Source organism: Sorex fumeus, unplaced genomic scaffold (genome assembly GCF_029834395.1).
Source record: "Sorex fumeus unplaced genomic scaffold, SorFum_2.1 ptg000030l, whole genome shotgun sequence".
NCBI lineage: Eukaryota > Metazoa > Chordata > Mammalia > Eulipotyphla > Soricidae > Sorex > Sorex fumeus.
Genome location: NW_026606087.1, coordinates 8,342,280 through 8,366,094, shown reverse-complemented (window position 1 = coordinate 8,366,094; position 23,815 = coordinate 8,342,280). Strand labels below are relative to the sequence as shown.

The 23,815-nt window shown below is 43.5% G+C and overlaps 1 protein-coding gene across 1 annotated transcript; it reads left to right on the top strand.

Moving 5' to 3' along the window:
• The first annotated feature begins 1,530 nt into the window (after positions 1-1,530).
• Positions 1,531-23,494, top strand: WEE1 (WEE1 G2 checkpoint kinase). Its single transcript, XM_056115938.1, has 11 exons — positions 1,531-2,497; positions 4,009-4,214; positions 4,855-4,918; positions 5,258-5,430; positions 9,614-9,735; positions 15,522-15,668; positions 17,455-17,550; positions 17,637-17,722; positions 19,058-19,228; positions 19,309-19,454; positions 22,174-23,494. Exons 1-11 carry the CDS (start codon positions 1,922-1,924, stop codon positions 22,325-22,327), a joined length of 1,941 nt encoding a protein of 646 aa, XP_055971913.1. The 5' UTR covers positions 1,531-1,921; the 3' UTR covers positions 22,328-23,494.
• Positions 23,495-23,815: the final 321 nt, after the last annotated feature.

Sequence of the window (23,815 nt, the reverse complement as noted above, 5' to 3'; positions counted from 1 at the left end):
AAAAATGCTCAGAGCTAACTCCTCCGTTCTGCAAGCAGGTATCACTCCTGAAAAGCACAGGGGACCTTATGGAGTTACAGGGGAAGCGCCGTCCTGCTGTACACTATCGCTCTGGCCCCACGTTCTTGAAAACTACCAAAACTTTCTAAAAAAAATTATGTCCTTGAGGGCTGCAGAAAGAAAAGCCCTTAAATGTCATTGACTCAGCAAGGGCAGGGATTCTTTTCCATCAGTATTATAACGAAACCATCTTGAACCCAACATCCACAGTAAAATGCAAAGTGTTACTATCCGCTAAGCGCTGCAATAAAGGCAGACAATTGGGTTAGATCCCCGGTATCACAAAAAACAACAAACCGACAATAGAAGAATCGAACCGACAACAGAAATAAATGCAAATGGCCACGCGGCCCGTTCCAACGGCTTAAGGATGTAAATCCAAACAAAGTCTTCTTCAACACTTCGATATTCACTGAGGTCTGCAACCCACCGCTGGTGGCTTTATCAACTAATTTTTAAATCCCCAGAGTAGTTTAAGTTCTAGGCCGCAGCGATTCTCATTTTAGTGAACATAACTCAACGAATTACACAGCGCAACACAGGGAAGAAAAAAAAATAGTCTTGCTCCCTTCCGTGGTGATTTACAACGGAAACGCTCTAAGATAATTTGTGCGCCCAAACGGGATGCACTGGACCCGTCGGACGTTTTAATCAAGTTGCATTTAAGTTCGCAGCCAGCCGCGCCAATCGGTTTTGCAAACACTCGCCACGTGTCGGCAAACAAATACCCACTCGGGGGCACGCGGGGGCACCGGGCGTGTGCCAGGCCCCGGGGGCTCTGTTTATAGTAGACGGCGGGCAAGTCTCGCGTGACTAGCGGACGCGAGCACGGCGCCCCCATTGCCGTGGCCGAGGGGAGCCTCCACCTCACCCTAACAATCCCTTCGGGCTGGCGGGCGGGCGGGCGGGCGGACGGGGGAGAAACTGAGGCCCAGAGGCCGCCCCCACGGATCTCGAGAACCCGCAGGTCCCGCTTCTTCCCGAGCTCGGTGTCAGGCCCCAGCAATCTTCTCTCCCCAGTTCGGCACGGTCCGGCGAGCGGCCTTCGCCCCGGCCCCGCTCCCACCTCAAACCCCGGGAACGTGACTGCTCACAGCCACGCCCACGGCGCCCTACACTTGGCGGGCTCCGAGTCGGCGTGCGACCGGGGGCCTGCTTCCCCGGGCATCGGCGGGGGGCTGCTCCCCCGCACCACACACCCACACACGCCCGGGCCTGCGGAGTCTCTGAGACGCTCTTCAGCCACCTGTGCGCTTCAGACCCCGGGGCGACGGGAGGCAGCCTGGAGGCCTCGGGCGGGACGGCCCTGGGCCCCGCCTCTCGGAGTTAGAGATCCCGACGGCTCCTCCCAGGCCCGCGGGCTCGGCCGCTCCAGCCCGGCCCTGTCCGGGGCGGCGCCGCCGCCTCCTCCTCCCCAGCCCGGCCGGGCGCCGAGCGGGACGGGGCGGGGCCAGCGGGTTCGCGCCAAAATCGCGTAGCCGGTCCCTCCCCCCGCGGGCTACGTCGCGCCCTCCTTTTTTTTCAAACCCCGGGCTGGGCGGGGATTGGTGGGCTGGGCACTCACGTGGTTAACGGTCGCGGGAAGCCGCGGAGCCCGAACCTGCGGCTGGACTTGCGGAGACCCCCCAGCCTCGGCGCCCGGGCCGCCCCGCCTCTGCCGGACAGTCCGCGCCGCCGCCGCCGCCGCCGCCGGCACCGCCACCGTCGCCCGCCGGCCCGAGCGCCCCGGAGCCGCGCAGGCCTGTCGCCGCCGCGCCCCGGCGCGCCCAGTCGCACGTGGCAGACCCGCCCCCTGGGCGGCCGTGCGGTGGACGCCACAGGCCCCAGCCCTCCGGTCCTCTGCCTCGGCACCAGGGGCGCGATGAGCTTCTTGAGTCGGCAGCAGCCGCCGCCGCCCCGCCGCGCCGGGGCCGCCTGCAGCTTGCGGCAGAAGCTGATCTTCTCGCCCTGCAGCGACTGTGAGGAGGAGGAGGAGGAAGAGGAGGAGGAGGGCAGCGGCCACAGCACCGGGGAGGACTCGGCCTTTCAGGAGCCCGACTCGCCGCTGCCGCCGGCGCGGAGCCCCACCGAGCCCGGGCCCGAGCGCCGCCGCTCCCCGGGCCCGGCCCCCGGCAGCCCCGGGGAGCTGGAGGAGGACATGGTGCTGCGGGGCGCCTGCCCCGGCGCGGACGCGGCCGGCGGCGGGGCCGAGGGCGACTCGTGGGAGGAGGAAGGCTTCGGCTCGTCGTCGCCCGTCAAGTCGCCGGCGGCCACCTACTTCCTGGGCAGCTCCTTCTCGCCCGTGCGCTGCGGCGGCCCGGGGGACGCGTCCCCGCGCGGCTGCCGGGCGCGCCGGGCGGCCGAGGGCCCCTGCACGCCGCTGCCCGACCACCCGGGCACGCCGCCGCACAAGACGTTCCGCAAGCTGCGCCTCTTCGACACGCCGCACACCCCCAAGGTGAGCGGGCGCGGCGGGCCGCGGCGCCCCGGTCCCGTGCCGGGGGGACCCGACCATTTAAAAAGGCCGCGGCGCCGGGGGCCCGAGCGCGGCGCGGCGCGGCGCGGCCCGGGGTTCGGTTACATAACCGCCCGGCCGCGCCCCGCTGGCCCGGCCCGGCCGCCGCACCGCAAGTTGGCAGCCCCACTTTGGGGCGCAGCCCAGGAGGTGGCCGTTAAGATTATGTAACTGAACAATGGGCTTCGCCTGGAACTTCTTCATCTTTCGTGGGGGCGCCGGGCCAGGTGGCCGACGACTTAACGCCCGCCTGGTGGGGCACCGCTCGCACGCCGGGCGCGGAGGCTCCGAGGGGCCCCCGACCCGGCCACCTGACACTCGGGGCGCCAGGGCCATATGGTGCCTTTTAAAGGCCGCGATCGCGCCTGTAATTGGGGCGGCGCACGCCGGAGTTCGGTTAAGAACAGATTTCCTGGGCTTAGCTTGTGGTGGGCTGTGCCTCTTTTTTTTTTTCCTCGGGGGCGGGGGTGGGTGGGTTGGGTTTGAGCTCTGGAGCGAGACTACGCTGCGACACGGGAGGTACGGGCTGACCCACCCCGCTTTGACAGTCTCGGACCCTGGCCAATAAACTCGGGGGAGTGGGGATGCCCCTCTCGAGCCTTATTGTTCACGGGGGATGCCTTCGTGTACACCCTTGGCTTGGCGGTGGCCCAGCTTGGTCAGCCCGAGCGTGGGTGGGGATGTGGAGCATCCCTAAAATCCCGCGTTGGCTTTTTGTGGCTGGCGGTGGCTGGATCTTTAAAGGCTTCCGCGGGGTTGATGAGTATCTGAAAAGTAGGTATTCCGCCTGTTTGTTGAGAGCCAGGCAGGATGCAGATTACCACTTGTAGAGTTTAAAGATGCAGATTACCACTTGTAGAGTTTTAGAAGTGACCGCAGATTTGGAAATGGACACTTTTCAAAATGAAGGCAAATCGCACTGATAAGATTAATATGGAAAATGCACCCTTGTAAGTAAGGTTTCCTTACTGCTAATTGTAAACCTTCAGGAAGACTTGTTTTGTTTGTGCTGTGCAGGGTATTTTTTCCCCCCCCAGCTAACTGGCCCAAGGCAATAATCCCTTTGGAAGTGTGGGGAGGAGGCCAGCAGAGGTGGCTTTTCAAAGCCCTATTTAGATAAGGGTAGAGGGGTGGGGAACTTTTATGGTTCTCCTAGACTGCATCTATTTTTAGATGGATTCAAGAGTTTGCTAACTTCTAGACACAAGAATAAACTTAATTTTAGTCAGTTCTTTTTAGAGTTAGAGACCTATTTTAGTAGTGGTTGACCTTTTTTCAGAGGAAGTGTTCGTGCATCCAGCTTCAAGCATCACAGTTAACCAGTGTTTATTTTGCGTGAAATACAGCAAAGATTTATGTGTTACTCTGATCTACATCTTTACCCATGTAAAATGTAGGTTGAGAAGACTAGCTATGGGTCTCGCATCCTGAATATTTAATTTTTCTTTTCTTAGAGTTTGCTCTCCAAAGCTCGTGGAATTGATTCTAGTTCTGTTAAACTCCGTGGTGGTTCTCTGTTCATGGATACAGAAAAATCAGGAAAAAGGGAATTTGACATGCGACAGACTCCTCAAGTGAATATTAATCCTTTTACTCCAGATTCTCTGTTACTTCATTCCTCAGGACAGTGTCGTAGAAGAAAGAGAACATATTGGAATGAGTAAGTTGTCTTTTGGAGGTTGACTTTCTAACTATATAAGATAGGTTCGGTGTAGTTATCAAACTTAATTTCAGCTGAATGATATATTAAAGCTTACACTCTATTTTTTTTTTAATTACTTGCAACTAATTCTCAGGAGAGCTGGGAGAGAAGTAATCTCAGGAAAGGCCTAGGTAGCTTTTAGAACTTCTGTAAGGCAAGCAGAGAGATGGTTTAAGAAAGCTTTTTTTTTTTTTTTTTTTTTTTTGGCCTTTTGGGTACACCCATCCATGCTCAGGGGTCACTCCTCGATCCTGGCTCTGCACTCAGGAATTACTCCTGGCGGTGCTTGGGACCAGTGGTATGCCGGGGGTCGAACCCGGGTCAGCTGCATGCAAGGCAAATTCCCTACCTGCTGTGCTCTCACTCCAGCCCCTAGAAAGCTTTTAATGTTGAGTTTGTATGATACTGGCTTCTGGTGATTCTGTCTTATCAAGGCCAGTGCTTTCATCAGCAGAATTGTATCTAGAGATTTAAGAATTACAAAATTAAATATTCTCTGTTAGGTCCTTTAAAAATCTATTTCATTGCACACTTAAAAGCTTTTGTCTTGTTGATGTAATAGTCATAAATATTGATGGGAAAATATATATTTTTTCAGTTCCTATGGTGAGGACATGGAAGCCAGTGATTATGAGTTCGAAGATGAAACAAGACCTGCTAAAGTAAATATTTTGTTTCTGAAAATTGATTTTGTGCTTTTTAACAAGTTATATAAGCATGTTAACATACGATTTTTATTTTGGGGGGAGATCCACACATAGCAGGGCTCAAGACTTGCTCCTGTCACTGTGCTCAGGGTTCACTCCTGGGAGGGTTTTGGGGGGATCACAGGGGGTGCTGGGGATTCGACTCAATTTCATGCATGCAAAGCAAGTCCCTTCCTTATATGCTGCTGTCTCTAGCACCAACACATAATTTTAAAGTTTCACATAGTACTATCATTATGGTGGAAAATTATTTTATATCTTTATATTAATATGTGAATATATCTCTTATTACAGAGGATTACAATTACTGAAAGCAATATGAAGTCACGGTATACAACAGAATTTCATGAGCTAGAGAAAATTGGCTCTGGAGAATTTGGTTCTGTGTTCAAGTGTGTGAAGAGGTTGGATGGATGCATTTATGCCATTAAGCGGTCCAAAAAGCCATTGGCCGGCTCTGTTGATGAGTATGTATTAAAATTTGGGGGGTTTTGTTCTCTGAGTGTTTTTTTTTTTAATTTATTGAATCACTGTGAATTACAAAGACATTCATGATCGGGTTTCAGAAGTATTATGTTCAAGCACCAATCCTTTTATTGGTGCCCAGTTCTCTGTAACAGTGTCCCCAGTTTCCCTCCCTCCCAGCCAAAAGACAGCACTTTTATTCACTTTCCTTTGTTCTTTTAGGCACTGGTTTACAGTAATTACTATTACTGATAGAATTTCACCCATGTCATTTTACTTCCTTTCAGAACCCAGTCCTCCCTCAACGTGACCAATTCTATATCTACATCATTGTCATAGTGGTCCCTTCCCTGATGTATTCCCCTCCATCCCAGGTGGCAAGCTTCCTGCTAAGGACCAATTCTCCTGCCTTTTGTTTCCATTGTCTTGGGCATTAGTTATGCCCTATTATGTTTCTTTATATCCCATAGATGAATGAGATCATTCTATGTCTGTCCTCTTGTTCACACTCATTTCACTCAGCATGATAATCTCCAGATCCATCCATGTAGCAGAAAATTCCTGACTGACTTTTCTAAAGGCTGCGTAATATTCCATTGTGTATATGTACTGTAGCTTATTTTCTAGTTATCTCCTCCCATACACTTGGATTGTTTTCAGAGTTTGGCTGCCGCGCATATTGTTACAGTGATTTTAGGAATGCTGATGTCTTTTCTGCATCTGCATTGTTTTTGGACTCTTAGGATATATTTCTAGGAGTAAAATTGCTGGGTTTTAATGCTAGGTTTTTTTTTTTTTTTGAGGAATGTCTGTATTATCTTCCTAAAAGGCTGGACCAGTTAACATTTCCACCAGCAGTGAATAAGGGTCTCCCCACCTCCAACATCCACACCAACACTGCTGGTGATTCTTTGTGATGAGTGTCAGTCTCTGGTATGAGGTGATCTTTGGAGTGAGGTTGTTTTGGTTTGCATTTCCATGGTGATTAATGATGTAGAGCATTTTCATATGCCTTTCGGCCATTTGTATTTCCTTTTTGAGGAAGTTTCTCTTCATCTATTTTCCCCATTTCTTGATGGGTTTTAATGTTTTTCTTATAAAGTTCGACAGTGTTTTATATATCTTGGCTCTCAGGTGAGTGATGGACAAATGATTTCTTAAGTCTTGGCTGTCTTTGTATTTTGGTCATTGTTCACTTTGAGGTATAGAAGCTTCTTAATTTATTTTTTGCTTTTTGTGAAACCCCCGGAATTTTTTTTATTTATATATATAAATAAAATATATTTTATTTATGTTTTTTAACCAGCGATGCACAGAGGTTACTCCTGGCTCTGTACTCAGGAATTATCCCGGGTGGTGCTCAGAGGACCATATGGGATGCTGGGAATCGAACCTGGGTTGGCCGTGTGCAAGGCAAACGCCCTACCCGCTGTGCTATATTGCTCCAGCCCCGAAGCTTCTTAATATAGTCCCCTTTGTCTTTTGCTTTCACTTGCTCAGACAGTGGTGTTTCATCCTTGAAGATGCCTCTTCAGTATCATAGCTTAACTGTTAGAAATGCCGATGTCTTTTTCCTGTTTTCCTCTTTGTACCTTGTGGATTCAGGTCTGATATTGAGATCTTTAATCTACTTTTTGGGGGTTGGGGGGACACCCAGTGGTGCTAGGGGTTATTCTTGCTTCTGCACTTAGGAATCACTCCTGGTGGTCTCCACGGACCATATGGGATGCTGGGGGTCAAATCCAGGTCAGCTACACAAGGCAAGTGCCCAACCCACTATACTATCGCTCCAGCCCCATAATCCATTTTGATTTGATTTTTGTTCATGGCTTTTGAGATCTGAATTCATAATTTACATGTAGCTGTCCAGGTTTCCCAGCATCAGTTGTTGAAGAGACATTCCTTGCTCCACTTAATAATTTTTGCTCCTTTATTGAAGATTAACTGACCATATACATGGAAGTCTGTCTAGATAGTCAGCTCATTGATCTGAGGAGCTGTCTATTCCAGTACCAGGGAATATTTGAATTTTAGTTACTATTGTTTTGTAGGGGTTTTTTTTGGCGGCGGGGGGGGGGGGGGGGGGTTAGCATATCGAATACGCCACAGGTAGCTTACCAGGCTCTGCGAAGACGTTAGTGGTGCCTGCTTGAGCAAATTGATGAACAGCGAGATTACAGTGCTACTGTTTTGTAGTAGAATTTAAAGAAAGTGTGCCTCCCATCTTTTTTTCCCCAGTGATTGCTTTAGCTATTGGGATGAATACTTCATTGATCTGTATGAATTTCAGAAGTGTCTGGTCTATTTCTTTGAAACCTGTCATTGGTATCCTTATAGCGGTATTGTACTGAATCTGTATAATGCTTTGGGGGAGTATTGCCATTTTGATGTTAATTCTCCCAATCCTTGAGCAGGCAGTAAGGCCCTCCCGTTGATCGTCGATTTGCTCGAGCGGGCCCAGTAACGTCTCCATTGGAGACTTTGTTGTTACTGTGTCTGGCATATCGAATACTCTCGGTAGCTTGCCGGGCTCTCCGAGAGGGGCGGAGGAATCGAACTCGGGTCGGCCATGTTGGCCGCTTGTAAGGCGAACGCCCTACCGCTGTGCTATCACTCCAGCCCTGAGCAGGCAGTGTGTTTCCCTTTTCTAGTGTCCTCTTTTATTTCTGCCTTTGTTTGTTTTGGGGTTTCACTGAGTGATGCTTGGAGGTTACACCCGACTCTTCACTCAGGAATCATTCTTGCCAGTGGTCAGGGGACCAAATGAGATGCTGGGAATCAAACCTGGGTTAGCCACGTGCAAGTCAGGCACCCTACCTGCTGTACTATCTCTTCAGCCCCCTCTGTTATTTCTTGAAGTAGTGTTTTGTGATTTTCTTTGTATAGGTCTTTTGTCTCTTTAGTTAGGCTAATTCTTAGGTATTTGGTTTTCCTGAGGCACAATTATGAAAGAATGGAAAAGTTTTCTTAATATCTTTCACTGTTTGCTTATAGAAAGGCCGTGAGCTTTTGCAAGTAAATTTTGTAGCTTGCCACTTTGACTGTTATTTGTTTCTAGGAGCGTTTTTGTAGTCTTAAGAGTTTTCTAAATGTAATATGTCAGTTGCAGATGGTGAGGGCTTGACTTCTTTCTTTCATATCTGTATGCCCTTAATATCTTTTCCATGCCTAATTGCTATGGTGAGTACTTCCAGTACTAAATTGACTAGAAGTGATGAGAGTGGGCTTGTTCATGATTTTAGAGGGAAGGCTTTTTGTTTTTTTTCCCCATCTCTGAGGTTTTAGGTGATAAAGCACTGAATTTAGTTCTCTTTTTTGTGTGCGTGGGAGTGGGGGGACAGGAGCACACCTAGTAGTGCTCAAGGACTGACTCTTGGCTCTGTGCTCAGGGATAATACCTGGAGGGTTGAGGAATAATACTTGGAGGGTTGAGGGACCATATGAGATGCTGGGGATCAAACCTGGGTCAGCCACTTGCAAGGCCCTATTCTGGAATAGTCCCTCAGACCCCTTCTTTTCTTTTCTGTTTTTTTAAAGGATAAATAAAATTTTGAAACTTAGTAGTGCTTGGGCTCTACTGGGCAGATTTGTTGGGATTAAACCTGAATCTTTGCTTTCAAATTACATACTTCAGCCTCCTATTTTTTATTTTTGTTTGTTTCGTTTTGCAGGCGCCAATGAGCTGTGCTCAGAGTTAACTCCTGCCTTTATACTCAGGGTTCACTCCTGGCAGTGTTCAAGGGAACCATATATAGTGCTGGGAATTAAACCCTGGTCAGCCCACGTATAGGGCAAGCTCTGTCCCTGCTGTACTATCTTGTGGTGCCCCATGCTTCCTATTCTTTAAAAAAGCTTTTTTTTTTTGGTTGATTTTAAACCCTAACATACGCTGCTCAGGGCCTACTTCTGGTGGGACTCAAACTGGCTTGGCTGTCTTGGCTGTCTGCAAAGCACGCACCTTTTACTTTTCTGGGTAGGTCATGCTCTTTGACGCTCAGGGGTTGCCTTTGGTGTTGCTCTGGGGACCACATGGTATGGCCAGTGAGTGAACCCAGGTGGGCCATGCATATGGAAGACAAATATCTTACCCATTGTGTTACTGTTCTAGCTCCTAAAAAGCTTTTTAAAAACTTTTATAAAAATTAAAAAAATATTTACTGTCCTATGAATCTCAATTTATCCTAGGCAGAATGCTTTGAGAGAAGTATATGCTCATGCAGTGCTTGGACAACATTCCCATGTAGTTCGATATTTCTCTGCATGGGCAGAAGATGATCATATGCTTATACAGAATGAATATTGTAATGGTGAGTAATACAATGGTTTTCTTCTAGCTTGTTAATTTAAGGAAGTGAACATTAAGGAACTAATTATTTCCATGTGAAATCTTGTTCTAATTCTATATTTTTTCTATATTTTGTAACTAAAGAATCAAAAGCCTACCACAAATTTTAAGTAAAACTAGTACTTTTGCATAATTACTGGATGTTATTATTGAAAACTTGTTTGCTTTACTTCAGTAATGTCTGTTCGTATTATTTATGTACCTATCACTCAAACTGATCTTTGGAGGACAGTGATCTTGCAATAAATATGTGTATATATTGTAGAAAGAGATCATTAGTGCGTGTACAAAATAGATAATAGACTGTATTTGACCTTCTAGTTCACTTTATGTGCTGCAAAAACTAATTGGTTATTCATAAAATAACACTAACTCTTCATCTAAATTCAAGGTGTACAATAATCTTGCCTCATTTTCATCTGTACAACCTAGTTTACCACTAGAATCCTTTAATACTTTGCTATTAAATTCATACTCTTAGTTTTCTGATCTTCTCTTCCTTGTAAAGCAAGCATATACGTAAAGGTTCGGCATTTGAACTTCTTTCATAGCTTGTAATTTTAGCAAGTCCTTTAAGGCAGCATTGTTCAACACTAAGTGGATTGGTTGAAAACCAGGCACCTTACATTACCTTACCAGCTGTATTATTTCTGGCCCCTGAACTTTTTTTTTTTTTTAAATTCTGCACCTCCCCCCAACTATTTTTTTAACTTTGCTTTTATAATCACTGCATTTAATATTGTAAATCACAACCATAGTATCTTCTCTACTATGTATTTGCCAGTCAACATCTCCCTTTAGTTTGTTTATCAGACTCACTTTGGGTTGTTTGGGGTTTTTTTAAAAATACTTCATTTAAACACTGTGCTTTACAATGTTGTTCATGATGCATTTGTTACAGGCATTCAGTATGCCAACAGCATTCCCACTACCAGTGTGACCTTTCCATCACCACGGTTCCCTTTTCCCAAGCACCCCCTTCACCTCCTCCCCGTCCTGCCCCCTTAGCAGGCACACGTACTTTATTTTATATTGCTTGTTACAACTAAATGGCTAATGGAATTATGAAAAAGTTCTTAAGAAGAAAATTTGTGAAAATTGTTATATCTCATCATGGGGATATTAAATCCTTGTTTAAGGGTTTACTAAGCTGTTGGTGCTAGCTAAACCTTCTTTGTTAACGGGTGTTTTTTTCGGGGGAGGGCTTGGGGGGTTACTCCTTGCTCTGCACTCAGGAATTACTCCTGGTGGGGCTCAGGGGACTTTATGGCATACTGGGGATAGAACCCAGGTTGGCTGTGAGCCAGGCAAGTATCTTACTCACTGTACTAGCTCTCCAGACCCCTAAAAAAAATCAGTCTTAAAATATAACTAGATCTTCCAAAAAACAGACCTATGTGAAACTTGACTGCCTCTTTGTATTATTGTTCTGCATAGTTGAAAGTAAGAGTTCTAGTTGGGGGGAGGGGAGGAGAATACTTAGTAGTTCTCTGGGATATCTCCTGGCCCTGCTGAGGGGAGATGATATGAGGTACTGGGAATCAAACCCCATTTACCTCCTGCAAGGCATGAGTCCTACCGCTGTACTATCTCCAGTCTCAAAAGTAAGACCTTGAGGCCTCTGTGTGTTCTTCCTTTTGTTATCTTTTGCTTGCCTTTCCACATTCCTCCCTCCACTTGTTATCATTTGTACATGTTGATAAACTGATAATACTTTAATTAGTTAATTTACTAACCACCTTGTTATCTCAGTCATTTGCATTTTAAGTTTCACAACTTTCCTGGCCCTCCAGTGGTGAGATGCTCTTCAGCAGTGAGATAGAAGAAATCGACCCAGTTACAGGTGTAAGACGCTGTAAAAGCATCTGTAATATTTCTTGCAGTTTGATCTAGGGTTTCAGGCCCACCTGTCTGATTGGCTTACTTGCTTTTTGTTTTGTTTTGTTTTAGTTTTAATCACTAGAAGATACAAAGTTGTTCATGATTTTGGTGGTACAATATTCCAAGCACCCGTCTGTCTACCAGTGTCCACTTCCCTCCACCAGTTTCCCTCCTGCCAGCCAGCCTGCCTATCCAGCCCAGGCTTGCTTTTATTTATTTTTATTTTATTTATTTTTTTTTTTTGCTTTTGGGTCATACCTGGCGATGCTCAGGGGTTACTCTGGCTCATGCACTCAGGAATTACTCCTGGTGATGCTCAGGGGACCATATGGGATGCTGGGAATCGAACCCTGGTTGGCCGCGTGCAAGGCAAACGCCCTATCCACTGTGCTATCTCTCCAGCCCCAGAAAAGGGGCTTTAAAAGCAAGCCTGGGGGGCTGGAGTGATGTAACCCCTGTGCATCGCCAGGTGTGACCCAAAAAGCAGAAATAAATAAAGCCCCTTTTCCTGCGGGGTTTTTTTTTTTGGCACTTTTTTTGGTTTCTTATTTTTTCTTTTAGGCACTGTGGTTTGCAGTATTGTTATTGAAAGAGTATTGTGAATATCACTTTACCTCTTTTCAGCACTGATACTTGTCTAGAGAGATCACTTTCCCCTATTGTTATCATAGTATTCCCTCTCTGAGCTAACAGCCCCTTTACCAGTTACGGCAGGCTTCCTACTTAGGACTCCTGACCTTCAATTCTGTTGTCTTTTGGTATTATTCTTCTACTGTGTTTCTTTATATCCTGCATATATGTTGGATAATTCTTTATCTGTTCTTCTCCCTCTGACTCATTTCACTCAGCATGATACTCCATGTATCTATCCATTTATCAGCAAATTTCATGACTTCATTTTTCAAATGGCTATATAGTATTCCATTGTGTATAGCTTCTTTATCTACTTTTCTGTTCTTTGGTTGTTTCCAGATTTTGGCTGTTATGCATAGTGCTGCATTGGACATACAAGTGCAGGTGTCATTTCTGCATTATGTTTTGGGGCCATGAGTATATTCCCAGAAGCAGAATTGCCTTTTATGGGGTGGAACAACACCCAGTGATGTTCACGGCTACTCCTAGTGAGGCTTGGTGGGGACCATCTAGGGTGCTAGACCTTGGATTGACTGGAGAACCACATGGGGTTCCTGGATTGAATTGGGTTTAGCTATGTGCAAGGCAAGCACCTTAACCTCTGTATAGTATTTCTTTGGCCCCTGGTTTTTATTTTTATTTTATTATTAATTTTTGCTTTAGTCACACCAGACCGTGCTCAGGGTTTAGTTCTGGCTCTGTACTCATAGTTCACTCCTGCTTGGGGGACATTCTGGGGTGCCAGGGAATTGAATTTGGGCTCACCATGTGTAAGGCAAGCGCCCTACCTGCTGTACTATCTCTCTAGCCCCTCTCTCTTTTCAGTATTAAAAACATACATTTTGTTGTTAGGTTGATTTCAAATTATAGAACCTTTTTTCCTGGATTAAATAAAATTAATCTTACTGATTTTTGTTACTCTAGATTCCTAACTAAGCTTTAAACAGAAGGGATTTGTTTTTTGTTACTTTACGAAACTTATTTCCTCTGATATAAACTATAAACTTGTATAAAGTTTTGAAAAGTATGGGACTGGAGCCATAGTACAGGGACTAGGGCACTTTCCTTGCACGAAGCTGACTCATGTTCAATCTTCATGTGGTCCTTGACCCCTGCCAGAAGTAAGCCCTGAACTCTCAGTATAGAGCTAAGAGTAAACCACCTCGGGGTGTGTCCCAGCACCCCTCCCCCCCCCGCAAAAAAAATGTAAACAAGTTACTTAGTTTGATTAAATCTGTAGGAACAGGTTATGTTCTTATGTACAGCAAAAATGTATTAAGAAGTATCTTTACCTATGGTCGGAGCTTCTAGTACAGCAGGTAGGGCATTTATTTGCCTTGCATGCAGCCAACCCAGGTTCAATGCCCAGCATCCTATATGGTTCCCTGAGCCCCACCAGAAGTGATTCCTAAGTACAGAGCCACGAATGACCCCTGAGTATTGCCAGGTGTGATCCAAAAAGTGGAAAAAAAAATATATATATATATATGTGTATATTTATACCTGTAGACATACTGTCTTTACTTATTAAGATATAGAGTTTAGTATTGGAGTTGTAGTTTAAAGGACAAGGAGTGATTGCTTTGCATACAGGAACCCATATTCAGTTCTCTTTGCTGCCTGGTCCTGGTCCCTAACATTGCTGGGAATAGTCCCCTGCATTGCCAGTGTGGCGACCTTCTACCCCAGTAATGTAGATAGATTCTGTTTTCAGAGATGTGGGAAATAGATATTTTCACTCATTATTGGTGGGTACAGAGCCCCAGATTTACTTGGGACATATGTTTGCAGAGTTTCAGTATTAGCCTTTTAGAAGCAAGAAACAGCATACTGTTACTTTTTTTTTATTAATATATTTTGGTCTTCGGGGCACACCTAGCTCTGCATTCAGGGATCACTCCTGGTAAGCTTGGGGGACAATATTGGATACCTGGAGTTTGCTGTATTCAAGGCAAGTGCCCTACCCATCTCAGCCCCATTTCTTTCATGAAAACTTTTAGAGGCAATCAGATCTTGCCACTGATGATATGACTTAATCCTAAACTTTTCCATGGAAGAATAAACAGAAATACCCCTTGCAGCTATAAAAGTCTATTTTATATGTAATAAAGGAGATTTTTTTTTTCTTTTTGGGTCACACCTGGCCATGCACAGGGATTATTCCTGGCTCTGCACTCAGGAATTACTCCTGGCGGTGCTCAGGGGACCATATGGGATGCTGGGAATCAAACCCGGTTTGGCCACGTGCAAGGCAAATGCCTTACCTACTGTGCTATTGCTCCAGCCCCATAACAAAAGAGATTTTATACTTATACACAATGTGCATGTATACATTTGTGTATTCGTCTGTGAATGTAGTCTTTGCCCAGCAGTTTGTTCCTAAGAAACTCTAAATATATTAGAAATGATCAAAGTTATTTTTTATATTCTCTACTAACAAAGTCTTGTGAATTATTTTCAGATATCCATTAGGGACCAGAGAGATAGCGTAGGGATTAAGGCACTTGTCTTGCCTGTGACGACAAATCAGGTTTGATTCTTTTCACTGCATGGTCCCCCCTAAGCATGGAGTTGGCCGTTACCATTATATTATGAAATTATGGGGGCTGGAGCAATGTACAGCAGGTAGGGCGTTTACTCCTCCAGGAGTAATTTCTGAGTGCAGAGCCAGAAGTAGCTTCTGAACATTGCTGGGTGTGATCCAAAAAGCCAAAAATAGCCCCTCCCCCCAAAAAAAACCCCAGAAATTGTGTGGAGAGTAAGAAAGGGTATATTGTATATCTTGTCTATCTTTGTATATTGGTGATGAGACATTTATAAGATACTGAAAATTATCATTTATGTAAAAGGAACTGAAAATAATGCAAAAATAAACATAACAGTGATTACATGTCTACTCTAGAAAAGAAAATCAGGTAGTTTGTGGGGCTAGAGATACAGTATAAGCAGGTAGGGTTCTTGCCTTGCACACTTCCAACCCAGGTTCTGTTCCCAGCACTCTATATTAGACTCTGCCAGGAGTAATCCATGAACACAGAGCCCCAGGAATAACCCCTGAGCACCACCAGGTGTGGCCCAAAAACAAAACAAAAAATCCAAGTAGATTGCTTGGGCATATGAACGAGACCAACTTTATGTTGTATTTTGTGCTCATAAATTGATTGCCCATTGAAAGAGTAAAATAAAAATAGAATGAAGAGTCTATAAAAATAATGATAATTTTTTCTTTGTTAGGTGGAAGTTTAGCTGATGCTATAAGTGAAAACTACAGAAGAATGAGCTACTTTTCAGAAGTAGATTTGAAGGATCTCCTTTTGCAAGTTGCCCGGGGCTTGAGATATATTCATTCAATGTCTTTGGTTCACATGGATATAAAACCTAGTAAGTATTACAGATTCTCTGACCTGTGTTTTTTTAGGTTTATATAGGATAAATTGCTTTATGAAAATATAAAATCTCTTACTATATTTTTTCTTTTCTTTTTTTCTCTGAACTTTATTTGAACACTATGGTTTACAAAGTTTTTCATAATGCAGGAGTTTTGGGCATTCAGTGTTCTAGCACCAATCCCACCAACAGTGTTATCTCCCCTTTACCATTGTCCCCAGTTTCTCACCACCCTTCAAGCCTGCTGCCTTACACACAAAATAATTTATTGCTTGTTACAACAGTATAGTAAGTAGAATTATCAAAAAGTAGCTAAGGGAAAGAAAATTTGTGAAGATTGTTATAGTTCACAATGATGTTATTAAATCATTGAGTATTTACTGAGCTGTTTGGTGCTAATTGAGCCTTCTGTGTTACTGTTTTTGCTTATTGAGTTTAGTGGTCTTCGTGCTACTTTCCAATCTAATTTGCCGGATTCCTCCTGGTTGTTAATGTTAATGGAATTTGGAGGTGCATCAGAGTTAGTTTTCAGCCTAAGCATAGGTCAACTTGGTATCTGCCAAGATTAGTCGTTCAATATGTTTTTTCATTGATTTAAAAGACTTGTTCCACTTAATAGCATTATTTTTATTATTTTTATTTCCTTCTTTTTGTTATTTCCCCAAAATCTGACATGATAATTTTGCAGGCTGAAAAAAATTAAGCATTTTTTCTGAGAACAGTATAGTTCATAGTGGGACTCTGATGGATAAGTGACTCAGGTTTAAAGAGTATAGGAATATAATATAATGGTTTTTAAGTTCCTTTTTCTTTTTCTATTAGATAATTTTTTAGCTAAAAAGTTAGATAAGAGGAACTTTAGATACACCGTACCATTACTCCAAACAGTATCAGAATGTGTTTTCAAAGAGCTTAGAATTGTTTTTGTGTGTGTGTGTGTGTAGGGGAGAGAGTTGAGTCAATCCTGGCAGACTCCGGGGAACCCTATTGGGTGCTGGGGGTCAAATCTGGGTTTGACCACTTGCAAAGAAAATACCCTGCCCACTGTACTTTGGCCCCTAGAGCTTAGATTTTAACATGAAGGAGTAGTACTTCTAAGGAGTAAGTAAGCCTATGTACTTTAGCTTAAAATAAATTTCATTTCAGAAACAGTGACAAATATATTGTAAACATTTTTGAAAAAATATTTATTCCAATCTAAATGTATGCTTTGTGTATAGAAGACCCGGTTTCAATTCCCAGCACTGCTCCCAAACCATACACACACACACACACACACACACACACACACACAAACATTACATACACACACACACATACACACACACACACACACATGCACACATATCAGCTAGAGAGACTAGAGCTAACTCAGTGGGCTAGAGCACATGTTTTACATGCAGGAGCCAGTGGTTTATACCCAGCACCCTACTGTTTGCTGAGCACAGAGCTGGTAGCTGAAATCTACCAGGTGTGATCCCAAAAAGAAAAGGAAATTGTAGTTTTGGGTTTCAGCCACACCCATAGGTGCTTAGGGTTTACTCATGGCTCTGAGCATAGGGATCAAACCTGGTGGAGCTTGCTGGACCATATGTGGTGCTCGGGATCAAACCTGGGTTGGCTGCATATAAGGCAAGCATCCTACCTGTACTATTCACTCTGGCCCCAAAAGCTGTATTTTTTTAAAGCGTCTTGGTGATTCTGATATATGCAGCCTTGTTTGTGAACTTTGCTTATATTATTCATTATAGTGTGGCTTACATAAATAACTGTTTGACAGGTAATATTTTCATATCTCGAATCTCAATCCCAAATGCTGCATCTGAAGAAGTCGATGAAGATGACTGGGCGTCAAACAAAGTTATGTTTAAAATAGGTAAGAAAGAAAGACGACCAAATTATTATCTTAAAATTGAGAGAGACTATTTCATTTTAACTCCACTGTTCTTAAAATTATTTTAGGTGATCTTGGGCATGTTACAAGGATCTCCAGTCCACAGGTTGAAGAGGGTGATAGTCGTTTTCTTGCAAATGAAGTTTTGCAGGAGGTAATTTTTTTCCTTTTACAATGCTTTTGTAATGTTTATTTTGTAATACCAGTTATTAAGAGTATTAGAAGTAGTTATATTAAATTTTAAGTTAATGTCTAATAGTATAGTAATACAAAATAGAAACCCATCAGCTGGGAGTGTTTGAACTAGCAGAAGTCAGTAAAGCAGTAAAAACAAGAACTTCCCCACCCTCTACCCCACACCACCCTTTGATGTTGTAATAATCAGGGATCATATACTTGACAGCATTATTTGCAGGGAATTGCACACTTTGTTTTGTGATGTTCACATTCCATGCGGTTGCAATATACTAGAGATTTGTTCTGGTGCCAGGGATCACAGATGGCAGTTCCACCAGGATTGCACTCATCATGTAAGTTAGTGCTAGGAACAAAGCTCATCACCTCATGTCTTCAGGATAGTATTTTATGATAGATTTATATCACCAGACTTTCAAAGCAAAGATTTATAATATTTAATAGTGGTGAAGGTATAGTAAATAAGACGTTCCCATATATTATAGGTTGAGGTTTAAAATGGAATAGTGTAGGATAGCAACAGAATAGGGCTTTTTGAGATCAGAATATTAGTATCTATTTACGGTTTGATTTTTTTGGTTTTCTTTTTTAAAAATTCACTCCTATTTCTTCCCTTCATTGTAGCAACAATGGTTTGGTTGTTTTTGGTTTGGGGGCCGTACCTGCTCATACAGGTTTGGGGGTATACAGGTGACAGAAACTGGGAGTCCTGCATGTAAAGAGTGCTTCTAGCCTGTTGGACTACTTCTTCTGGCCTCTTGATGTGATGTTGGAATGACTGCAGTTGCACACACACTCTTGGCTGTGATGCTCACATATTTGTATTAGTATTTTATGTTCTTATTTTGGAGGGGGTGGTTCCAAAGAAGGTGGTTCCCAGGGCCTTTTCACAGTTCTTTGTTCAGGGATCACTTTTGACAGTGCTTGGGGAACCATATGTGGTGCTGGGAATTGAACTGGGGTCAGCCATATATAAGGCAAGCACCTTAACCCCTCTACTATATCTCTGGCCCCTCATTGGACATTTTGTATAATTCTGGTTTCATTTTTGTTTTGTTTGGGGGATACACCTGGCGGTGTTCAGGGGTTCCTGGTTCTGCATTCAGGAATTACTCCTGGTGGTGCTTGGGAGGGACCATATGGGATGTTATGGATTGAACCAGGGTTGACTATGTGCAAGGCGAGCACCCTACCAATTGTACTATCATTCCAGCCCCTATAATTCTGTTTCTTATCCAAATCATTACTATAGTATGATCTTTATTTTGACTGTTCCCTTAATTTTTTTTGACAGATCTATACTCATCTGCCAAAAGCAGATATTTTTGCCCTTGCCCTCACAGTGGTATGTGCTGCTGGTGCTGAACCTCTTCCTAGCAATGGAGACCAGTGGCATGAAATCAGACAGGGTAGATTACCTCGGATTCCACAAGTGCTTTCCCAAGAATTTACAGAGTTGCTAAAAGTAAGCATTTTCTATACGTAGCACTTTATAAATATGGCTTAGTATTTTACTCGGTTTCACTTCTTTAATGTCTTTTTAAGGTTATGATTCATCCAGATCCAGAGAGAAGACCTTCAGCAATGGCTTTAGTAAAGCATTCAGTATTATTATCTGCTTCCAGAAAGAGTGCGGAACAATTACGAATAGAATTGAATGCTGAAAAGTTTAAAAATTCACTTTTGCAGAAGTAAGTAAAGATTGTTATATTTTGAGCATTTTGTTTTCAAACCTTTATGTGGGTCAGGCTACAGAGTTGTCAGTCCTTATGGCTCTGTTCAGGAATTGTTCTTGGCAGGCTTGGGGTGTTATGGGACACACACCATAAGGGACTTGAAGCCAGATCAATTATGATCAAGATACCCATTTTATTTATTTATTTATTTATTTATTTCCTCCGCCCCTCTCGGAGAGCCCGGCAAGCTACCGAGAGTATCTCGCCTGCACGGCAGAGTCTGGAAAGCTACCCGTGATGTATTCGATATGCCAAACACAGTAACAACAAAGTCTCCAATGGAGACGTTACTGGGCCCTCTCGAGCAAATCGATGAACAATGGGAGGGCAGTGACAGTTTGCTTTTTTGGGTCACACCCGGTGGTGCACAGGAGTTACTCCTGGTTCATGCACTCAGGAATCTCTCCTGGTGGTGCTCGGGGGACCATATGGGATGCTGGGAATCGAACCCGGGTCGGCTGCGTGCAAGGCAAATGCCCTACCCGCTGTGCTATTGCTCCAGCCCCAAGGTACCCATTTTAATCTCTCTCCAGTTCTTGTCCTCAAATCTTAATGAGAAGTGATTTAGGCTTTCTGTTAGTAAAGAATATTAATTTGGCTTACTATTTAATAGCTAAAATTTGAGGACTCTACTATTTGGCCCATAAATTTGTGTTGTTTGTCTTTTGGGGCATGAAAATGTTTGGGCCATACCTGGCTGTACTTAGGGCTTCCTTCCAGCTCTAGGCACGGGATCACTCCTGGTGGGATTCAGAATACCATATCGGATGCTGGGGATCGAGACCTTACCCACTGTGCTATCTCTTCAGACCAATTTGTATTGTTTTTAAACTTTAAATCTGTGGGCTTTAAAAATTTTAGGACTTGGGCCAAAAGGATAAAACAGTGAGTCGGGTGCTTGCCTTGTACGCAGCAGACCCATGTTCGATTCCCAGCACCACATAATGGTCCCTTCAGCACAGCCAGGAGTAAGCCCTGAGCACAGCTGAGTGTCCCACCAACCCCCTCTAAAAAAAAAAGTAGGAGTAGCATATAAGTATGTACAAGTGGTGATAAACCCAAATTCCTAAATTGTAACAAAAGTTAAAGTGAACCTGTCCCTTTCTCCCCCCGACAAAAATTCAACCACTTAATTGAAACCTAAGCACAAAAATTTGTAAGTCTACAACTGTACCTCATGGTGTTTCACTAATAAAAATTAATGGGGGGGGGGAACTCAACCACAAATTAACAATTCTCTTTACATTAATTATTTTCTACTTTTATGAAAGGATAAAAATTAATGCCCACTAAATTGGTAGATGGTTTGCATTTGACCTTTGCCCTTTTGTGAAACTGTTGCTTATTTTCTGGCAATAGTGCTTTATTGCCACTATTTTGATTCTAAACTAACATAAATTGAAATATTGACAGGTTTATTATTTAACAGCATCAATTATATTAAACCCACTGTTCTCGCGTTGTTCATCGAACCTGGCTCGGCTGGGCTGGCTGTCTGCAAGGCAAACGCTCTACCGCTGTGCTATCGCTCTAGCCCATCAATTATATAAATAAGGAAATAAAATTTCATTTCCCTTTACAATCTAATCACAGTCACGGTCCTCCCGTTGTTCATCGATTTGCTCGAGCGGGCCCAGTAACGTCTCCATCATGAGACTTGTTGTTACTGTGTTTGGCATATCAAATACATCACGGGTAGCTTGCCAGGCTCTGCCGTGCTGGCGAGATACTCTCGGTAGCTTGCCGGGCTCTCCGAGAGGGGTGGAGGAATCAAACTCGGGTCGGTTGGGTCGGCCGCGTGCAAGGCAAACGCCCTACCCGCTGTGCTATCGCTCCAGCCCCTTACAATCTAATAATTATTAGATAATACATTTTTTTAATAATATGGGTTAGAGCTGGGAAAAGGATAGGAACCACACCCCACAGTCCTCAGGGATGATTACTGGTTTTTACTCCAGGGGTCAGTGTGGGTGACAGTACATGGTGATGGGCCTCATACCAAGGCTGGCGGCATGTAAGGCAAGCACCTTAATCCTTACACTTACTGACACTATTTGAAATAATTTTTTTTTTATTAAGACCCAAACACTGGGGGGCTGGAGCATTAGCCAGTGGGTAGGGCAATTTGCCTTGCTCACCGCTGACTCAGGTCCGATTCCCAGGATCCCATATGGTCCCCTGAGCACCACCAGGAGTAATTACTGCGTTCAGAGCCAAGAGTAACCCCTGTGCATCGCCAGGTGTGATCCAAAAAGAAAAAAAAGACCCAAACACCATATAACCACTTGTACCTAATTATGTATTGTAGTTGAAAAATTATTTCGGAGAGAATGCAGAGGCTTTTAAAACAAAAACCTATTTTATAAATTTATTAACAGGAGCTGTTAAACCTTAGGATAATAATTGAAGAGCTGGAGAGAGTACAGTGGGTACCTTGCATGCAGCCAACCCATTTTTGACCCTCTCGTGCTGAACCAGGAGAAAGCCCTGTAAAGGAGATGCGGCCTAAAAATCAAAGCAATAAATATTTTTTAAAATAACTGCATGAAAAGGTCGCCCAACCAATAATATATTGTTTGTGTTTGGTTTCTAGGGATCACTTCTTAGGATTAAATCAGTTTCTAGGATTATTTCAGCAGTTGAAAAGTTTTATTTCTCGTTTTTCTCTTCTCAGAGAACTCAAGAAAGCCCAGATGGCAAAAGCTGCAGCCGAGGAAAGAGCACTGTACACCGATCGGATGGCCACTAGGTCCACCACCCAGAGTAATAGAACATCTCGGCTTATTGGAAAGAAAATGAACCGCTCTGTCAGCCTGACCATATACTGAACTCATTCCCACCTCCCCCAAAAAAACTGTGACAAGAGGAAGCTAGATGGAAATCACTGCTAGAATCCAGTTTGCAATTTCTTTCTCAATCGGTGTCAGTAACTTTTACTGAAGTACCTTTTAGGACTTTTATTTTTGAGTTACAGTTGAAAGCTGTACTTTGACCTTTGCTTACATCAGGCTTTCATCTAGTCTTACCTGTCTGTCTTCTCTAGGGTATCAGTCACTGTTGGATGTTACATCAACCTTTCCAGGGTAAACCACTGTGGTGGTGTGCTGCTTATAGTTTGCTGTTGCATTGTAATAAAAGGTATCTTTCCTTGTAGTGACCTGTAAAAAAGGACTCAAGGGCTTTATTACAGACATTCTCTCCTTTTGAAAAGGGGAACTGCTAAGGGGCTTATTACTATTCAGCCGTCAGTGTACCTGTGTGTCAATCTTATGTTTCTTTTTTTTTTTTAATTGTGATTTACACTTGTATATCCAACTGGGAGCACTTTGTAGGCATTGCATGAACCATGGAATGATAATTCTGTGGAAGTATTGCCTTGTGAATTTGCTGCTATTTTAGTTTTGTCTTTGCTGTAAACTTGTAGCATTAAACAATCATTGTTCATAGGCCTTCTTTTAAAAACAATTATGTGAAATATATAGCTGCTTTTGATGAAAGCAGCTGTTTGCCTTTTTCCTCTTTGAACTTTGAAGCTAGTGCATTGGATAAATGCACCTTTCCCCTGACCCTCTTTGTAATGCTGTATTATTAATGTAGTAATATTACTGGTTTTGTAATTTTTTTCCTGATAATGCTCTTCCCTGACTTTTTAAAAATGTTTCCTTACCTCTCCCAAGTTTTGTACTTGACTGTATTATTAGTTTGTTTTTAAGTGTTTTGCCTTGTTTATCTTCAACATTTATGTACATAAACTAATCTTGGCTGATACTGTACATAGCTGTTTGAAATGCCAGAATGACTTCTGACTATTCCAAGCTTTTCCAAAATACATTATCTGTGATTAGCCATTTAACTAATACTACTGGCTAACACGTTTTTTAAAAAATAGAATTTGTCCATTGTTTGTTTTTCTCTTGGTTTATGTTTGCACTTGTCTATTTGACTTGTGTATTATTATAACATGATTGGTATATTAAAAGTCACTCTGAGCTTACTTTAATTGTCTTAATATACTTTGTGGTGCCTGTTTTCTACTATTTATCTCCATTCCTACTACATTACAAAATGTAGAGTATGTATATATGTATTAAGCATGTATATGCATACTAAATGTACATAAGTACTAAAAGCGGAAGGTTTGAATTTTTGATAGAGTATGAAACATTGGTTTTTGTTCATTTGATTTTGGCTGTGTCAGGGATGATAACCAGGGCCTCACACATGCAAGACAAGTGCTCTACTGCTCAGCTAAATCCCTGGCTCTGAAACATTGATTGTTTAAGTATGAGCTTTTAGTTCACACTCAAATATTTTGG